This window comes from Procambarus clarkii, chromosome 6 (assembly GCF_040958095.1).
Source record: "Procambarus clarkii isolate CNS0578487 chromosome 6, FALCON_Pclarkii_2.0, whole genome shotgun sequence".
In the NCBI taxonomy this organism is placed as follows: domain Eukaryota; kingdom Metazoa; phylum Arthropoda; class Malacostraca; order Decapoda; family Cambaridae; genus Procambarus; species Procambarus clarkii.
In genome coordinates, this window is record NC_091155.1 from 21,578,074 (window position 1) to 21,599,638 (window position 21,565).

The window sequence follows — 21,565 nt, forward strand, 5'->3', positions numbered from 1 at the left end:
GTTTTCTCTTTTGGGTCCTCTGGTAAGCTAGGATAAGGACACTTTATTTAGTACGACAGTTTCTTGACGTTGGGAAACCTTAGGAGGCCGGGGTGGAGAGGCAGTGACAGTGAGGTGGAGCAAGAGGAGCACACCAGGCCGGCGGGCGTGAGAGGATGCTCGCTAGATACTCCCCGATAACTGGATAATGGACCGCGCTTTCGTTTCCTGTGGCTACCGCTCCTCTCTTTATTCACTAGTTTTAGCAAGATCTTCAAAACTCCCTCGTCACTTGTCCTTTCTCACCAGATGTTAAAGTTGCGCGGAGCTCGTTGCACCACACTGAAGTGTAAGCTTTCCCAGTCTCTGGTAAACCGTTCCCAGACCACGACAGCCAACACCGTTCACAGTACCTTGTTGTTCACTTCTCCGGCACTAAACCCCTCGGTGGCTCACACTTCATGTCAACAAATGTTTAGAGAGCACTGTGATAAGCAACATACTCGGCGCACTAGATGATAGCGACAACCAAGCGCGCACACCGCCACACTTCTCCCACACCCTTTCAAGATATCTACACGTTTAACAATTTTTTTGTATCGCCCTAACAAAAAAACTATCGACTGATTCGTTAATCATGCACCCCATGCCGATGCCGTGGACGGTGGTGGAAAAGGCTACAGAGGCACATAATGGGTTCAGGAACCCAACCCCATAGCTAACCAAGTGCCAATCTTGTGAAGTTATTTACACGTCTTTAATAATTTTCATCTAACACAAGAGTTAGCATGGGAATCTCTGCTCCACTCAGAAAATCTAATCTGAGAAAATACCTAATGAAACAGGACCACAGAGCTAAGCCGTGAGGGATGGAGCCGTCTCCTAGTATTCGGCAGGAAGATAAGCTTGGATACCAACAAGTCTCTTTTAATCACAGTCACAAGCGGTTCCAATTGTGCACCGATCGACTCCAAATTTCCAATAAACAAAATCCTCTAGAGGTACCAGACATTCTCCTCCTCGCAATCGGGAATGAAATTCTGGTATTAATTGACAAATACGTCTGGGGCTGTATTATCTGGTTGATGGGGTTCTGGGAGTAGTTGTTCTCAAGCCCGGCCCGAGGCCAAGCTTGACTTGTGAGAGTTTGGTTCACTAGGCTATTGCTTGGAGCGGCCCGCAGGCCGACATACCCACCACAGCCTGGTTGGTCCGGCACGCCTTGGAGGAAACCATCTAGTTTCTTCTTTATGTCCACGGTTGTTCCGGCAATATTTCTTTTGCTCGCTCGGAGGGTGTTGAACAACCGTTGACCTCTGATGTTTATTAAAATTAACGAGATCATGAATAGAATCTGCTTGACGTACAATGTTTTGTGACTAGGAGGACCTCCAGCCTGATGAAGCCTGAGAAGCCTGCAGCCTCTCCAGCCTGAGAAGCTTATCACCAGTTGGCTTTCGAAGAGGGAGTGAGATTGGAAAGAGCAGCCATGTGGCAGAGCAGACCCACAAGACCTGTCCTCTAGGAAATCTTCCAGAACACTTTGTTTACTGTCTATCCTTTAGACAGAAGAGAGGCTTCACACGGTGTTCCAAGTGATGAAATTCGGGGACGCAGGTGTGATAGGGGTACACACAATTGGTGTATATTGGCAGCAGGTTTTCAATTAGACCCAGAGGTAAATGTCCAATAAATTCACCTCAATTTGTATGCAACGGCTTCCCCAGTGTTATAAATCATGCTTCCTCACGTCTTGTCATTTCTCACTTGAGAATTAATCTTGTAGGTTTAAACCTTGTGTAAATTATAATAAGTATAATACATTATAGTTAATTTTTCTTCTTTCCGTGAACATTGAACAAATATGACATTAGGAAAAATCCTCTTCCAATTAAACCAAGATGCAAGAGCACTATTTATAGAGAAACCCCAAACCCATATTCAATGAATTATATTTATATACATATATTTATATACATATATTTATATACATATATACCTCGGTCCCCTCTAACTGGCACAAACATTCGAACTTTGCAATTAATACAAAAACAATAAAATTTTGAGAACTAGGCTACTGAAGGCCAGAGAGCCTACGGCCTAGGGACGAACTACTCATCAACAATCGTCAATAGTGAAGGTGTCGTCAACGCATAAACCTTAACTCTGATGATCCACTAACCTGTCATACATGGTCCCAGACATGACGGCTCTTAAGACTGATGCCACAAGAAAGTAAGATAGGGCGACATTAACATTACACTCAAATATGGTGGTGGGGTCGAGTATGGGGTCCTCTGATGATGATTATGGCAACACCTGTGCTTATCAACAATTACTAACAACACCTGACTCGCAGCTATTTGACGCACGCACGAACGCACGCACGCACGCCCTCCCGGACGTTGTTTCCACAACCATACCTCGCCTTAATTATTGCCATTTTGGCTTCAATTCGAGCCGTGGAGTGTGGCGTTCAAGGTGTTACAACACTGTACACAAGATGCACACCACACCATAACCAATAGAAATGCGAAACTGACTAAAAAGCCACTCCATAGATGTTTATACTGAGCCGCCTTCCACGATGGCTTCTCACGTTACCAACTAGGCTGTGGCGGGGTCCGTTAGAAGATTATCTATTCATAGAGATATGCTCGCTGAAACGAAATAGTCACACATCACAAAAGGAACGTTTGTGCTTCCACGTGCGAGTGATTATTTCATGGTCCCTTTCCGAGAAACACATTTACAAATTAGGAACAATTTCTCTCTCAGCATCGTCGCAACCTTGAATGACGCAGGCGTACACGTCAGAGTGACGTCACTTAGTCACGTGATATGCCCGGCCCGATCAGTTTCCACTCTAGATTTCTCACAAACCTCAGATGCCACCGACCTGGACTGCACTCCAAGTGGTCGGGCCCGAGTCTAGTTTAAGGGGAGGAGGTCGGGGAGGAGGTCGGGGAGGAGGTCGGGGTGCAGGTAATGAGGTATTAACCCATGCTGTAACCTTCATCTTGTCTTGCATGATGCCCAGACGCGAGCCTCGGGGCATAATAATCACTACAACTTTCCCATAGTTCGATAACTTCCCTTCCGTATCTAAATTGAATTTATGTGAGTTTACGAAACTGTGGAGCGAAGGCTCTCACGCGCGCGCTCGCAGTGAGAGGAGGGGGGGGGGGAGGAAGTGAAACAGCAGCAGAGGATGTTATGAATTCAAACAGATACGACAAAACCCACCGTGTTGGGAGTCATGGTATGGGTCTATTGATGGTTGAGGTTAGTCCTCTGAGCTCGCTCCTCACAAATTTAACTTGGTTAAATTTGTAAAACATTAAACGCAGAAATAAGAAACGACAAAAAAAAAGATGAAGTTTGAGAACTATTCATTTCCCTTCTCAGCTCTTCAAACTACTGTGGCCTGCCATGCTAGCCTGAATATCCATACCCAATGAAGCCCGAGTAACGGGCCACGTTCTCATGAAGCTTCATGGCATCAAGCTTTACACTTGAGCTTGGCAGTAGTAGCCATGTAGTGTGTGCTACCTGGTACAGCCCACTCTCTGTACCTACACACAAACTGCCATTGTTGACAACGGTTAGCCCTCCAACACACTACACAATTTACAGCCATTTTGTTATTGCGTTTGGATGACCACGGTTGCCGATACAGGCTTAGCTCTTGGACCCCGGCATATGGAGCTGATAAAACTACGACTGGTCGAGGACGGATCCACCCACGATCCTAATTCTTCTGTGGTGAACTCTTCTTCCACAATATATATCAGAGAAATACACGAACTTTACATCTTGCTAAAACTCTAGCTTCCAATACCATTTCTACTGACCATTCCAATATTTAGATAACATCTGCCTCGTTATCTCTCTATCTTAAGGCGGTGTGGCTACTGTCCCAATTAGTAGTAGTAGTAGTACTCGCCTCGTCTCCTTGACGTCTTTATCGCCAAACTTTGATCATCTTTGGCTCAAGATTTATGTTTCATCAGTTTGTTGAATTTTCTGAGTTGTATCTTCTTAATTTGACTCGCCCGAGTATCTTATTATGGTGAAGGTCGTAGAGCCTTTAGGATTCTACAAACCGTTGTTATTATCACATCTTCTGGTACTTCACCATACAATTATATCTTCAGGGTCTACTGATCTCTGCCTCAATTCTGCATCTTGTCCCTTAGCAATTTCCTGGCGCAGTTTAAGGCACTTTCGCTCCGGCCCGTCTGATTACCCAAAGCTTCCTAGCATGTAATGAAGAAATATTATATATTTACTCACTATAATGTTGGTGCTGAATGTGAAACATGAAAAACACACATTTTTACTCTGAAATAATATAATTTTATTGCGAAATTGAGTCCATGTAATTACCAAAAGCCACAACATTGTCGCTTGGAATCGTCGGCTTCCTGTGGCGTCACCTGCTGCTTAGTTTCGTCTAATTTCGTTATAAAATTATATTAGAGTAAAAATATGTTTTTTCATGTTCTACATTCAGCACCTACACTATAGTGAGTAAATATATATTTCTTCATTACGTTCGTACTGCTATGAAGCTTTGGCTAATAAGACTGGCCTCTTTCGCTCTGTCTTGTGGGCGAATTTTTGGAATTTGTATAATTTCCCTGAGGTGACTATTGTTTTTCCTTCTTGCGACACATCCGGGAGTTGAACAAGCCACTGAGATTGGCATTCTTATGGAAGCTATCGTCCCACACCGCCTATCCTCCCTCTCTCCCCCTTTCTAAGGCTTTGCTTGATGGATCTTGTTGCAAAGCAATTTAGTGGTGGAATTTAGCTTCATGTCGTGGCAGCTTTCTTCTGCATTTATCATTCCCTGAAGACTTATTATTAGCAAATAATTATGCTAAGTCTGTCCCTTCGTGCCACTAAACTTCATTTAAGAGAGCCAACATTAGCGGACACACGACTAGCGAACATTTTGAGATTTTCAACAACATTTGTATCGTCTGCAGCAAGGCAACCAAAGCTACATTCTAATTGTATTTAATATTTGGCGTTGGGTCAGGCAGGTAGCAGTGAGCAACGCGGTCATTGAATACCTTACATTCTTGTACAGCCACCAGGACGCATAGCATTTCGGGCAGGTCCTTAATCCTTAAAGTTTACGGACAATTTCTGACTGGGGTTTGAACCGGCTTTACTCTGGCAGTTGTGAACACAGGTGTCACGTGTCTTGGTCCGCCCACTGTGAATCGTCCCACCTTCTCTGTGAGGGGGCTGTGCCACACAGCTGTGTGCAGGTGTCCCGTGACGTCAGTAGTCTAGCCCAGTCATCACTAGGCTACGGTAGTGGCCACGCTCCCATACTATCATTATCGAGGCAATGAAACATCTCAAAAGGATAGAATAGCTTAGGCTATTTCTACCCTCATAAGGGACACCTTAACTGACGTAGGGAGGCTCATACGGCCACCATACAAGGGTGGGTGGTAGCGAGGCTGCCCTGGTCACCGATGGTCAATTAATACTCAAGGGACTAAGAGGGATAAGCAGCGCGAGGGCTGGGAGGCTACCAGCCCCCTGCATACAGGCCTCACCTGACCTCCCCGCCCCTCCACAAGATCGGCCTGATACAAAACGCGGTGCACCTGAACGAAACTACCAACCTCTCGCACAGTCACTAAACCCGAAGGCTAGCGATGCGCATATTACCAACGGGAAGCGGTAATCAGTGGTCACAACGCGCCAGGAATGTTATGATAAAGTGTCCCCTAATCCCCACTATTCAGAACTTTGTCTTCCAGTTTTCGCTGCCCTTGAAATGCAATAAAAGCCAATCAATGCGTTCGTGATACGGATACAACTGGATATAATACGGATACAACTGGATATAATACGGATACAACTCATACGGATACAATGCGTTCGTATCGTATACCCACACTACCAGTTGTGTGGGTACCGGCGAACCAGAGGGTGTTTAAGCCTGTAGAAACCACTGTCAACGTCCCGAGTACATGGCTAGTCCTGCTAAGGAAGTGTTCTCTGCCTTTTTAATTTTAGATAGGTTTATCTTTAAAGTTGGGAATGTTTCCACAGATCTTTGTACCATTAGACAGAACACTAACCAATAGCATTTCAAAATTGGCTCCTAATACCAATTTAGGCAACCTGTCATCCAAAAAGTACAGTACATATGGCTACTATGCATGGGAGTACAAAATGCAGACTTGCGCGCGCACAAAAAACCACGTTTTAAACTATGAAGGGCAAGAGAGAGTAAATCAAACCTCAACAGGCCTTCACCTGGCAGAACCCATGTACCAAGATGACGTATATTAAGCCTAGGACTAGTTAATGTTTGTAATTAGTGTTAAAGCATTTTGGCTTGCATTTGTTCTATTCCAATAATACAAAACCTAGCTTTTTTTTGGGGGGGGGGGGGATGGTACAGAGGTTCAGTATTAAAACATTCCACCCATAGTAGCTATAGATACTACAGTACTATCTTTGGAAGATGGGGTTGAATTTATGATATAACAAATAAGTTTAGGCTTATGAAAGGCCTGGGTAAATACTGGCTTGGAAGCTAAATTAGATAGATATGAATGACTTGAGGTGGATATAGATAGGAGCTGCCTCGTATGGGGTCAATATGTCCCCTTCAGTTCCTTAATTCACATGTTAACTAAACGAAGCTGTAAACTGTGAATATGCCTGACGAAGCTGGCCAAGGAAGGCCCCCCCCCCCTCTAGCAGCTTCACACACTAGTCCTCTTCCCCAGCTCTCGAAACTATATCCCATTCAAATCTAAATTGCCAACTAATTTTTATTTAAATTTACGTTGGAAACAAGTTGAATGCCGTGATAAACAAACTACTGAACCAGGATTCACCAAGCATTTACGCAACCACTTACGAACCCTCTACATCTTTCCACAATCAGGCCAGCTTTGTTTACCTTTAGTAAAGTTTATGAGCTCTGAAGAGCTACGAGGTTGTTCATAACAATCTTGGATTGTGAAGCTACCAAGCTTTTATATTCAGGATCACTTAGTCTCCCCGCACCATATAATACACAAATTATGCCATATTATCACAAGATATCAACAGGAAATTAGACGAAAATACAAATTACTTACGAATGAAATAATGGCTGCGAGAAGAAGGATTTTAACAAGCAAGTCGTCGAACTGCTCCAGGATGAGCTGGAGGAGAGACTTGCCTTCCTCGGCGGGTAGCTCTGTGTGGTGGAGAGGGAGAGTTGTTTACTTCATATATTAGGCATCCTATATCCCCTCCTCCTTCCCCCTTCCTTTTCGTGAGTGATAGTGCACCCCCATACCCATCACAAGTGATACTACACCCCCATACCCATCACAAGTGATACTACACCCCCATACCCATCACAAGTGATACTACACCCCCATACCCATCACAAGTGCTACTACACCCCATACCCATCACAAGTGATAGTGCACCCCCATACCCATCACAAGTGATAGTGCACCTCCATACCCATCACAAGTGATAGTGCACCCCCATACCCATTACAAGTGATAGTGCACCCCCCATAGCCATCATGTGAATGGTTATAGAAAAGGTTAGCAGCACATAATGGGCTCAGAAAATTAACCCCGCCTCAAAATATATAATTATTAAACTAACACGTGCGGGCGCGTGTACTCTAAGTGTGTGCACACTATGACCATAATTAAAAGAGAGAGTTAGATGTGAAAATAAGTAATTATTTAAAAGAAAATTGTCTCTTAGGCAGCTCTGGTTCATAGGTACGACATAACTTGATCATTTATAAAATGCAAAAGACTTAGTTAATATGAAATCAGTTTAACATTGATTTAGCCTCACGTGGGTATAGGCTCTGCAGAAACTAAGACATGCTCTTTTCTGACATCACACGTTAAGGACAAGCCTATCTATGGGCATGTGTCTAATGGCAATGCCTTACAGATGTTTTCACCATTCTGTCACCTAAGTCTAGTGTTAGTCCTGGCATTTAGGGCGTAGATAACTACTCATGACCTACTTATAACCACTATGAAAGTGCTCATGCCTGACAAGAAGTGATTACCAACTCAGGATCCTCACCGTTGGGGCCATATTTGGCCTGATAATCCTTCACTTGAGACGCGGAGAGGCCATTCTCAATGTTCACGCCAAATTTCGCGACGACGTCCTCGACGGGAAAGCAATGTGCATCATCCATGGTGGCTCGGTGATGGCGGGCGATCTATTCTCTCTCTCTTGCTCCGTCCACTTCTGCTACTCTGCCAACCAATCACAAGCAATCTCGTTAATTGTCACCACAAAATACTAAGGACAAAAATAACTCAATACATAATAAAAGTAACCACAGGTTATATTGAGATGATTTCGGGGTTTAGCGTCCCCGCGGCCCGGTCCTGGACCAGGCCTCCTTTTTGTTACACATCTCCAGGAAGCAGCCCGTAGCAGCTGTCTAGCTCCCGGGTACCTATTTACTGCTAGGTGAATAGAGGCATCAGGGCGAAAGAAACTGCCCATTTGTTTCCGAAACCGCCAGGGATCGAACCCGGAACCTCAGAACTACTAAACCCGAGCGCTGTCCACTCAGCTGTCAGGCCCCTGGGCCAAAATAAAAATACAAACTACTGATGAATATAACAATTGGTACATTGATCATATCAGTGTTGGCCACATAATAGTAGCACCATGGTAAACATTTCGTTCACAAAATCATTGCCTACAACAGTGACAAGACAGGCTAAGCCTACAGAAGACAAAAAAAAAAAAATTGAATAAAATAAAACGAATATAAAAACATCCTACATAGTTTTAGCACAATTACTTAATGGGCTAATAATGCTTAGCTCGCCCGTAAACATGAACTACTGTATAGCAGAAAAACTATTCTAGGGATAGACTATTCCAACTATAGGAATAGTTAGCCTAGGCTCAAAAGTATGCCATATTCGTCCCCTGGAGGTTCACCAGAAATATACTGGATATACTCGCGTACATTATCGCTATTACTTTACAATAATAGATTTTAGCTTAGTTCATATTTGTAATTATATTTAGCACACCTAATCGATATAATTTAATCAATAGTCAGTATACTATTTTGCAGACACGACATTAATGTCTCATTTTAAATGCTTCAATAATAAAACGTGTCATTATAGCACTGCAGCCTATTAATCGAAAACGTAAAGGTTAACCAGGTTTTCTCCAACCAGTTTTCAATTCCCTTCGTACGTATAACTTCCCAATTGAGGCTACATCTAACAAATACCAATAAAACAATCTAGCCTTACAACTGTCCTTAATTTCTGCCACAATTCACCCCGAGTGTCTGATGAAGATTTTAAAAAGAGTCTAAAGAATGCTGCTGCTGCTGCTGCAACACAAGAACCAATGACAAGATAGTCACTGATAACGAGAAACCTGTCCACGCAACACACTAGCCTAGTCACCCACTCCCCCCCCCCCCCCCCCCCCAGTCACTCTTGCATCTTTACGCAATGTCCCTGAGCTATTGAATCTATCTTCGTCTCCACATTTATATCTAAATCTTTGTTTATAGCGTTATCTATACCTAGATATAGAGCTCTCTCTCATATTATTTATATATACAAATACACCACTCCATCTGTACATACCTATATCAAAAAAATAATCTATCCTATCAAATATAAAAAGGTAGATGCAGAGCTTTACACACGTTTAACGCACGTCCAAGTAAAAACGAGATTCGCACAACCAATTGTGAACTAGAGGCTATTGTGCGTGCCAGTGCGTGCGTGCGTGTGTGTGTGTGTGTGTGTGTGTGTGTGTGTGTGTGTGTGTGTGTGTGTGTGTGTGTGTGTGTGTGTGTGTGTGTGTGTGTGTGTGTGTGTGTGTGTGTGTGTGTGTGTGTGTGTGTGTGTGTGTGTGTGTGTGTGTGTGTGTGTGTAGCGTGGGGGGGGGGGGGGCGATAAGAATTTGGTATTTATCCATCTTCGTAAACTCGGCAGTTAACAACATGAACCGAGTAAACACGTTGCTGCTATTCTTTGCACTGACAAACTCACGCCTCGTACACACACTAAGCCATGTTTGTCACTTGCGTGCGATCAATTTTCAGTGCCGTTTTATGAGGCGTGGATAGGGGGGGGGGAGGGGGGGAGCACGACATTATAATTCTACCGGTGTCTGTGAATAATTTTAGAGGAAAATATTTGACTATTCATTGTTTTACAATGTAGCGAGTATATGATGTTGACGTAGATATATTAATGGAATAGAACTTTGGCAAAATTTCGGTGTAATTATAATATGGTCCCAAGTATATTAAAAAAAAAAATCTTAGCACAAACAATAAGGGTGCGCCAAGTCGTCGCAACATCTTCATAACCCATGCTAACATCTTTCCAATAAACCAAGAGGTCGAATTATGTTTCTCAGTAGGTATATATTTGTTTATATTAATTACATTTCTGCCGCATTTACCTACAAAACTACACAACCTGTTGAAGTTCGACAAACTACTGGAGGAGTTCCTCCGTAATCAACACAATGAACGTGTAAGAATTACTTTAGACCAAGTATTAGTCTATGCTAATATTAATTCCCCACAGTTTAATTTATCTTTCAGAGCTCTGGTTCCGTGGTCAACTTTAGCTGCTCGAATTTACTATACCGCGAGTCTACTCATACGCCACTATAATCCACCCAATCAACAAGTGTTACATTATTTTCTATACGTGAATGTATTGTTTTCTCGTATAGTTTTATTATGCACTTCAAAGATTCTTTGTTTAATAGAAAAGCTAAATTGTTAATGCTCTGAAATTCCATAGGCTATCACTCGAGAATAAATTACTGCTCATTTCAGACAGGTTTACAAAAAATTAATATATTGGGTCCAGCGTATAGGGCTCACCTATACAACATGAAACACTTTAGTTAAAGGTCTTGCACTATGAACATCCCATGTGGAGCTCCGTGGCGTCACCAAATAACCTCAGCTGTTGCACCAGTGCAATAAACAAGGTAACTGAACACCCTCTGGGTTTTTTCCCCATTAGCAATTAAGACAAATGTCTTAACCACTTGGAGGGATTCTATCATCTTCATACAGCGTATAGTTTAAAAGCAAATGTTTCTCACTGGACTGGTGTCACATCGCCACAATATGACTCACCCTGTCATCAGGAGGCGCTATTTACTATTTCCATTGAGTTTGCGTCATTGATGGCGAGGCAGGAGAGGCAGTGATCAGCTCGCCAGCTGATGACGATGATGAAGGAACTCCCAGGCGCGCCTCCACCCCGACCTAATACAATTTAACCCACCACACTACACTTCCTCTCCTCGTTCACCACTGACCACCTCCAAGTGTTAGTAACGCAACGCGGTATTACATCCACGCCTAAACTGGCCTCGAGAGCGCCACAGAGCGCACCACACGACTTATCAAGTGAGACTTTCCACTTGAGTTTGCGTCACACGCCCACCATCACCGCCAGAAAAACACTGAGCGGCGTATGGCCACGTCCGGGCGTCTCACAGCCACCAGCTGACAGGCGGCTTGCGTGTCTCTCAAGTTACGCAAAACTCAGCACATAAATGCCTTCCTGATTTCCAAGGATCTATTTTCCTATAGCTTTATTATAAATTAATTGCCTTGAGCGCAAAAATCCAAGCCTGGATATAGTGCAATAATATCCCATGACTGGCAGCAGACGACGCGACTACAGCTGATTCCTCTCACCCATGACAGAAAACTTATCTGCATGTGCGCTTAAAATACAAAAACACCAATCTTTCAGTAAAATTTAAAAATCCAGTAGCAATTTATACGCTTATAACCGGCTGCTGTAAAACAATACTTAGCCAAATGTACATATATATTAAGATTGGCTAAGTTCCTGATCAGCTTAAACGTGATACTCAATGTGGATGGCCGTGATTGGCTGGCGGAGTGCTGACGTAGGCCCCTGGCGCGCTCTCGTTGGTCGGCGCCGAGTGGCTTAAAATAGTACAGCCCCTTTCGAGTGCGCCAAGTTCAAACGGTGCTCATTTTTGGCCTACAGGCTACCAGCTCCCTTGAGATGGCCGGCGTGTTTAGAAATATCCAAACTGAAGACGCGCGGTGGTTTACCCTTCCTGCCAAGGCGGACTACGTCCAATTGTCTTGAAACTACAAAATAAACGAATAAATACTAACGGTACCACGAGGGGGACTATAGCTTATATGAATTGACGATCATTGTGCCGCCGGGTCATGTAATTTGTCACTCAAAAATATTCTGTAACGTGATATGTCAAGCGCTCTGACGTCACTCCAAATATGTAACACCATACAGCATATAATTTGCTCTGGCAAATCCTTATCAGATACGCTGGCGGGTTTTGGCGGGTTTCTCGGGTAATATGTAAATAAAGAATGGCTCACTATTAATGTCTTGCGACTTTTACTCATCCATTGTCAAACAAAAGTAATAATTTTCCTGTTACTTGCAGGAACAACAAGACGTGCCCTCACAACAGCTCATTACACATATTCAGCAGAGATACATAATGCTCAATGAGCTAGCATGTGTAGAAATGCATATTAAGCTGGGGAGCAGAGCTAGGATGTGCAGAAGTACATATCTAGCAGGGCAGCAGAGTTTATACCGTGCTCATAGAGATAGGATGTGCACAAGAACTTATTAAGCTGTGGAGGGAGAGCATACAGAGCTATATCCTGACAGAGCTAGGATATGCAGAGGTATATTTTAAGCTAGGGAGCAGAGCCCACATAGGCACTCACACAAGCCTGAGTATAGCCGCCTTCAGGTGTCTGTGAACGACCTGGTTCATCTCTTACAAATATCCATTACTTCTGTGCGCGTTTTGTCAGATATCAGAGTAATGTCTCTCAGCCTGCCATCATTCAGCGTTTTTTCTTATGGTTACACGTGCAATGTTAAACAAATTATCTAAGTTTCCCACGAGTACAAAGTGCTGGAAATTTCCGTAATATGGAAATAAAATACTTGAATTAATTACTTTTTTTGGCCAATGATGTCAACTTTGATTCACATCTGCTGTTTACAATTTTTACTAAATGGTGTGGAAACAGTGGTGGGGTGGTGGTGGGGTGTGTGGTGTTTGAGGTGTGTGGTGGTGTTTGTGGTGTGTGGTGTTTGTGGTGTGTGGTGGTGTTTGATGGTGTGTTGTGGTGTTTGATGGTGTGTGGTGGTGTTTGTGGTGTGTAGTGGGGTGTGTGGTGTTTGAGGTGTGTGGTGGTGTTTGAGGTGTGTGGTGGTGTTTGTGGTGTGTAGTAGGGTGTGTGGTGTTTGAGGTGTGTGGTGGTGTTTGAGGTGTGTGTGGTGTTTGTGGTGTGTGGAAGTGTGACGTGGTGAGTTGTGTGTGTGGGGGGGGGGTGTATGGAAGTTCTGTGTATTTACTATTTGTGCCAGCAGAATCGAGCTATTAGCTCTTGGACCCCGCCTTTCTAACCAGTCTATTTTTCCTCAGTCTACTACATATATTTCTCTCTAACACACACACATACATATCCCCAGGAAGCAGCCGTCTAACTCCCGGGTACCTATTTACTGCTAGATGAACAGGGGGCATCAGGGTGAAAGAAACTGCCCATTTGTATCCGCCTCCGCCGGGGATCGAACCCGTGCCCTTAGGACCCCCCCCCGACTGCTGTCCATTCAGCCGCATGGCTGACTCACCTAGTGGTACTCACTTAGTTGTGCTTGGGGGAGAGATGTGTGGGGGAAGAGGTGCCACAAACTAGTGGACTTGCATGGAAAGTTTTTTTTTAAGTTAGTGTGTTATGAAGGCCATTCCCACCCTGTGGCGGATGACAGAAAGGTTAGTCACTCAATGGTCTTAGTTAATGGATCAAAGTGTTGTCTAAGCTAAGTTGTCTAACATATGTAGTGAACAGGTTACACACCCTCCCCCCCTACACCCCCCCCCACACACACATGCTCCCACACACACCCCTATACACGCACATTCCCCCCCCCCCACACACACGCACATCCCCCCACACACACACATCCCCCACACACACACTCCCAGCAATTGCGGCCGAAAATGAGGGTGTGAGTGGACTGCTGTGGTGCGCGGGGGGGGGGGACGAATTAAGGATTGTGAGGTAATGAGGAAGCCAACGTTTTGAAGGCGAGAGGGATGTGGCGAGGTGTGTTGTGAGGGTGTTGTGATGTGTGGGCATGTGCGTAGTGAGGGTGTGGTGATGATATGAAGGCGTGAGAGGCAGCCATCCCCTCAAACACACTTGCGTGTGGGTGGATGTTTTGGGGCTTCACACTAGCTCCTCACACTAGTGCCTCACACCTCCACCCTCACACCAGCACCTCACACACGCCACCTCTAACCTCACACGCCACCAGCAGGCTCCAACACACTCACCACTCGCTTCAACGAGCACTCGCTAGCCTTAAGGCCGCCATTTGGCAACAGTCTTAGTCTTGAGAGTAACCACTTCATGCAGGATAAAACATTTTAGGCATTACTCCATCACAGATCTCGACGGTTAGAGTCGCACTTAGCAAGGTTGCGATACGAGAGGCTCAGTCACATCACCACACCGTTTCACTGGAGTTCTTGCTTGTGTCACATAACTAATGCACTACACAGGCACAGGAGGAGGTCCCCCGTCGGCACGAATAGGCACCCGAGGAGGACCTTGAGTGCCTGCTTGCCACGGCACGCCTCTCAAATGCCGCTGTCGCTGCCATCCAAGCACTAGTCCGGCTAAGAACTCAATCTACAAGACCAATTTCTTGACTGGTCACCTGTTTTTTTTTTGTTTTCCAAGAGTCAGATGCACATCTTGCGCGTAAATCGTGCTTTTGTTTTCAGTATCACGTAGCTAGAAGGTTATGAGAGGCACCGAGGGCTCGTAGGTGCCTGGTGTTCACTTACCTAAGGACACGAGCCTGGGCCAAAATGACTGGCTCCCAGGAAAGAGACACAGAAAGGAAAAGGAACGCCCGCCTTGCCCTGTCCAGCCCAGGAACAAGTGAGAACTCTAAGCCTACCCCTGTTCTTTTTAAAACCTTGGGTGCCTGGTCTGCCCTCTAGCGGCGGAAGATGCTGGCAGCGGGCAGGGTCTGGGGCTGCCAAAAGCCGGTGTTGCCCGACCCTCTCCCTCTATGGCAATCTTTCCACGCTCCCCTAACTACCAGCATATCAGCGGAGCGCACCTGGGCCTCGCTGCACACTCTAATCCTACTCACAGGCGGGACACACCACCGACGCGTCGATACAACACACACACACACACACACACACGCTAACCAGCATTGGACGTAGTCATTGAGAAGAATGAAGGACATTCAAATTCACCTGCTGGAGGTCGTCTCTCCCCAGGCACGGGGCCCTGTGACCTAACCCGTCGAGGGCCACACACAGGTGATTCCCTCCCACTTGGCACCAGCGACTCGGAACACAAAACAGTGTACCACAGTGAAGGTTAAGGCTGCTAGCATGTCTTAACACCAACAGCGAGCCTCCTCACTACGCAAGGACTCCACCAGTCGACATGATTTAAAACAAACGAACATCATCAATTATACTCTCGCAGATGAGTACTCGAAGGAACCGTGGATTGTGTGTAAAAATTACAAGCGATTATTGATAAAAATACGAATTAAGTAATGGAGAGTTATGGACTGAATAGACAATAAATATACATGAGATATCATTTAATTTTCGTCATTACATACCCGGTCAAGGTATTCATTAACCCTCGGGTGTCCGCCCTCACCACGGACACATAGTCCTTTGGTTTAATAAATCGAAAATCGAAAATGAACTAAGGTCCAAAAATTGTTTTCGAAGATTGTGATGAAAACCAGAAGACGAAAGATGGAACAGTGATTTCTGATGACCACGCCAGCAGGAGGAACAGTAGGACCCACTGACCACACCAGCAGGAGGAACAGTAGGACCCACTGACCACACCAGCAGAAGGAACACCGGGACCCACTGACCACACCAGCAGGAGGAACAGTAGGACCCACTGACCACACCAGCAGAAGGAACAGTAGGACCCACTGACCACACCAGCAGAAGGAACACCGGGACCCACTGACCACACCAGCAGGAGGAACACCGGGACCCACTGACCACACCAGCAGGAGGAACAGTAGGACCCACTGACCACACCAGCAGAAGGAACAGTAGGACCCACTGACCACACCAGCAGAAGGAACACCGGGACCCACTGACCACACCAGCAGGAGGAACAGTAGGACCCACTGACCACACCAGCAGAAGGAACAGTAGGACCCACTGACCACACCAGCAGAAGGAACACCAGGACCCACTGACCACACCAGCAGAAGGAACAGTAGGACCCACTGACCACACCAGCAGAAGGAACAGTAGGACCCACTGACCACACCAGCAGAAGGAACACCGGGACCCACTGACCACACCAGCAGAAGGAACAGTAGGACCCACTGACCACACCAGCAGAAGGAACACCGGGACCCACTGACCACACCAGCAGGAGGAACAGTAGGACCCACTGACCACACCAGCAGGAGGAACAGTAGGACCCACTGACCACACCAGCAGAAGGAACACTGGGACCCATTGACCACACCTGCAGGAGGAACAGTAGGACCCACTGACCACACCAGCAGAAGGAACACCGGGACCCACTGACCACACCAGCAGGAGGAACAGTAGGACCCACTGACCACACCAGCAGAAGGAACACCAGGACCCACTGACCACACCAGCAGGAGGAACAGTAGGACCCACTGACCACACCAGCAGGAGGAACAGTAGGACCCACTGACCACACCAGCAGGAGGAACACCAGGACCCACTGACCACACCAGCAGAAGGAACACCAGGACCCACTGACCACACCAGCAGGAGGAACAGTAGGACCCACTGACCACACCACCAGAAGGAACACCAGGACCCACTGACCACACCACCAGAAGGAACACCAGGACCCACTGACCACACCAGCAGGAGGAACACCAGGACCCACTGACCACACCAGCAGGAGGAACACCAGGACCCACTGACCACACCACCAGAAGGAACACCAGGACCCACTGACCACACCACCAGAAGGAACACCAGGACCCACTGACCACACCACCAGAAGGAACACCAGGACCCACTGACCACACCAGCAGGAGGAACACCAGGACCCACTGACCACACCACCAGAAGGAACACCGGGACCCACTGACCACACCACCAGAAGGAACAACAGGACCCACTGACCACACCAGCAGGAGAAAGACTGGGACCCACTGACCACACCAGCAGGAGGAAGACTGGGACCCACTGACCACACCAGCAGGAGGAAGACTGGGACCCACTGACCACACCAGCAGAAGGAACAGTAAGACCCACTGACCACACCAGTAGGAGGAACACTGGGACCCACTGACCACACCAGCAGGAGGAACACCGGGACCCACTGACCACACCAGCAGGAGGAACAGTAGGACCCACTGACCACACCACCAAAAGGAACAGGAGGACCCACTGACCACACCAGCAGAAGGAACACCAGGACCCACTGACCACACCAGCAGGAGGAACACCGGGACCCACTGACCACAACACCAGAAGGAACACCAGGACCCACTGACCACACCAGCAGGAGGAAGACTGGGACCCACTGACCACACCAGCAGGACGAACAGAGGTCAGACGGTCCCAGCCTCAGCTCCCTCACCTCTTACAGTACCAGCGAGCGCCAAGAACGAAACAAGTGACCAGCCGAAAGACGATAGGATGCAGTGTGTTTCCGGAGTACATCAACCCACAAGCATCAAGTCTAAACAGAAGGGGAAGGGAAGGAAAACGGTGGGAGGGGGAGATGGGGGGACACACGCACCTGTCCCTACCACAACTCTGGCTGGCTGCCATGCACTCAACACAGGCGGCAACCACACCAACTAATCACAGGTTGAAAATCAACGTTGCCGCAACTCTGAGCAACCTTGATGGAGGTGAAAATATATACAGTTGTGTTTATCAAACAGTTATATCTCGTTCTCTCTCTCCCCCCCCCCCCTTCCCCACCATCCTCTGTCCCCCCCCCCTTTCCAACCACGTTTTCACCTGTGGACCCCTACAACCACATGCTCACCTGTGGACCCCTACAACCACGTTCTCACCTGTGGACCCCTACGACCACGTTCTCACTTGTGGACCCCTACAACCACGTTCTCACCTCTGGACCCCTACAACCACGTTCTCACCTGTGGACCCCTACAACCACGTACTCACCTGTGGACCCCTACAACAACGTTCTTATCTGTGGACCCATACAACCACGTTCTCACCTGTGGACCCCTACAACCACGTTCTCACCTGTGGACCCCTACAACCACGTTCTCACCTGTGGACCCCTACAACCACGTGCTCACCTGTGGACCCCTACAACCACGTGCTCACCTGTGGACCCCTACAACCACGTGCTCACCTGTGGACCCCTACAACCACGTCCTCACCTGTGGACTCCTACAACCACGTGCTCACCTGTGGACCCCTACAACCACGCACATATATCCCCATTGACCACTACGGAAGAACAAGGCACAACAACGAAATTACGATTAAAACATGCAGAAATATTTTCCAAGGGGTTGCAAAGACAGATTTAGCCCAAAAGCTCCTGTTAATGGGAGGCTACAAATTGGGTGGGGAAACAAGATACTCAAGAGGAGAGACATGGAGAGCTAAGCTTGTAGAGACAGTAGAGAGGAACTTCCTGATGCAACATATTAATTAAGGGAAGGGGAGAGGGCAAGGCAAGAAGGAGAAGGGTGGTGATCAACCAGCTTTGCTAGACTTGATCTTCACACAGAATGGGATGGACATTTGAACCTTATGGACATGTGGACCTTATGAACATGTGGATAGTGTTAAGCTAAGCACTCCATTCTGAAGAGTGCCCAAGTAAAAGGAGGGGGGGAACTATAACTTTTAGTTTAGTCGTTGAATACGACTGAACCAGTTCGGTTACTCATACTCCTTGAGACATACCACTATCTTTCCACGACTCAAAGGGAGGCTAGTGAGGTTTGGAGATCAAGAAATGTCACGTGACAGCTTGGTCACTACCTAATGAAACATTCAGCAAAGCAAATTCGATGCTTCTTCCGGGAAGAAAGTAAAAGTTGATAATAAGTTGGAGACTAATACGATCCATCATACGTATTTGATATTGACAATTTGTATGGTATGGCAATTTATATACTGTATGTATGTATTTTTGTGATCATTGTTGCATGTATGTATGTATGTATGTATGTATGTATGTATGTATGTATGTATGTATGTATGTATGTATGTATGTATGTATGTATGTATGTATGTATGTATGTATAAGTATGGCAATTTGCTATTGCCATACTTAGATACAAGGGCATTTATGCAGGTATCCTAGACAATGTAAAGAGTTTCTACTCTCTTGTGTTAGTATCAAGAGGTATCAGCACTATGATGCTAAATGCCCTCAATCTCGTAGGATAGTTAGTCATGCAGGAACCTACTACAATCACCAGCCTTCACTACCAGATTTTAGATGTATTCTGAGAAGGGCACACTAAGAACTCTACGGGAGTCACACTCATAATTTCACAATCGCGCCTCGATGCTGCTGCTAGCACTACTGAATCACTCTAACCTACCTGGTTTACTGAATTTAACAATCATGACACAATTCGTGCACAATTTAGCTGTCATTCGCCAACAGTCCACACTAGGGATGGTCAGTTCCCAAGTCGCGTCATTTTCAGCTACAGGAGATCTTCCGGGATTCTCATTTACACATATTTCAAACATCACTCCGGTTCTAGGTCTTGTAACGATCAAAAGAAGCCACCGTGCCTGGAGGAGCGTGGCGTAGTCTCTAAGGTATACATGAGGGAAACATTCGCTTGGGTCACAACACGACAGTTTTTTTCGTACACAGGTTACGTCAGCCTCAAAGATCAGCCAGTCTTAACTGGCATAGTCTGGGTGTACAGCTTCACCGGTCACGGGCCGGATGCACAGCTTCACCGCCCACGGGCCGGATATACAGCTTCGTGTATCATAGCCCAGATATGTAGTGTCACCTGTCATAGTCCGGATAAAGGGCCATATATATATATATATATATATATATATATATATATATATATATATCTATATCTATATATATATATATATATATATATATATATATATATATATATATATATATATATATATATATATATATATATATATATATATATATATATATATATATATATATATATATATATACCTATTTGACGTTTTGTTTTTCACATTTTAAAAGACTTTTCACGTAAATGTGTCTGAACACAGAGACTTCCAAATTCAACTTGGCGGCAATATTTAAGCATTAGTGTCACACACACACACACACACACACACACACACACACACACACACACACACACACACACACACACACACACACACACACACACACACACACACACACACACACATAATGGATTTATGACGGACCGATAATTAGGGTCTGGATAACTGTCAGATCAGCCTGTCATGGCACCTTTTAAGCACTACTTGTGACAAGACCAAATAAATTATCGCCATGGTGCCCCCCCCCCCTCCTGCACCCACCAAGCTCACTCCCTGCTAAGTGTGTTATCGGTAATGAGCCCACATAAATATACCTTTGATATTTTTCTAAGTTCTCAAGGTGCACTGCAGACCCCGTCTCGCTGTCGGCCTCGCGGGCCCTCGGCACTTTGCTGTGTCTGCTCTCGCCTTAACCCGTCAGCAAACAGCCCGTCATCAAACAACCCGTCATCAAACAACCCGTCAGCAAACGACCCGTCATCAAACAACCCGTCAGCAAACAACCCGTCAGCAAACGACCCGTCATCAAACAACCCGTCATCAAACAACCCGTCAGCAAACAACCCGTCAGCAAACAACCCGTCAGCAAACAACCCGTCATCAAACAACCCGTCAGCAAACAACCCGTCATCAAACAACCCGTCAGCAAACAACCCGTCAGCAAACAACCCGTCAGCAAACAACCCGTCATCAAACAACCCGTCAGCAAACAACCCGTCATCAAACAACCCGTCAGCAAACGACCCGTCATCAAACAACCCGTCAGCAAACAACCCGTCAGCAAACGACCCGTCATCAAACAACCCGTCATCAAACAACCCGTCAGCAAACAACCCGTCATCAAACAACCCGTCAGCAAACAACCCGTCATCAAACAACCCGTCATCAAACAACCTGTCATCAAACAACCCGTCATTAAACAACCCGTCATTAAACAACCCGTCAGCAAACAACCCGTCAGCAAACGTCCCGTCATCAAACAACCCGTCAGCAAACAACCCGTCAGCAAACAACCCGTCAGCAAACAACCCGTCAGCAAACGTCCCGTCATCAAACAACCCGTCAGCAAACAGCCCGTCATCAAACAACCCGTCAGCAAACAACCCGTCAGCAAACGTCCCGTCATCAAACAACCCGTCATTAAACAACCCGTCATTAAACAACCCGTCAGCAAACAACCCGTCAGCAAACGTCCCGTCATCAAACA

At 46.1% G+C, this 21,565-nt stretch overlaps 2 protein-coding genes across 9 annotated transcripts in view; one reads left to right on the forward strand and one right to left on the reverse strand.

Moving 5' to 3' along the window:
• SERCA (ATPase sarcoplasmic/endoplasmic reticulum Ca2+ transporting SERCA) overlaps positions 1-15,052 on the reverse strand; it is a 54,917-nt gene extending 39,865 nt beyond the window's left edge. For 4 of the 8 annotated variants that reach the window (XM_045736083.2, XM_045736084.2, XM_069306515.1 and 1 more), the window contains exons 1-3: positions 14,902-15,052; positions 8,071-8,249; positions 7,104-7,204 (exon numbers count right to left, since the gene is read on the reverse strand). In XM_045736083.2, coding sequence (XP_045592039.1) covers positions 7,104-7,204; positions 8,071-8,188 — 219 coding nt within the window. In that variant the 5' untranslated portion in view covers positions 8,189-8,249; positions 14,902-15,052. Of the gene's footprint in view, positions 1-7,103; positions 7,205-8,070; positions 8,250-11,146; positions 11,653-14,901 lie in introns of those variants that run through there. The other 4 variants (XM_069306528.1, XM_045736082.2, XM_069306501.1 and 1 more) reach the window with 3 other exon arrangements.
• Positions 15,053-20,652: 5,600 nt separating this feature from the next.
• The window catches only part of LOC123753875 (GATA zinc finger domain-containing protein 14-like), a 1,149-nt gene continuing 236 nt past the window's right edge, over positions 20,653-21,565 (forward strand). Inside the window, exon 1 of the mRNA XM_045735825.2 lies at positions 20,653-21,565. This exon is cut by the window's right edge and continues 236 nt beyond it. Coding sequence (XP_045591781.2) covers positions 20,653-21,565 — 913 coding nt within the window.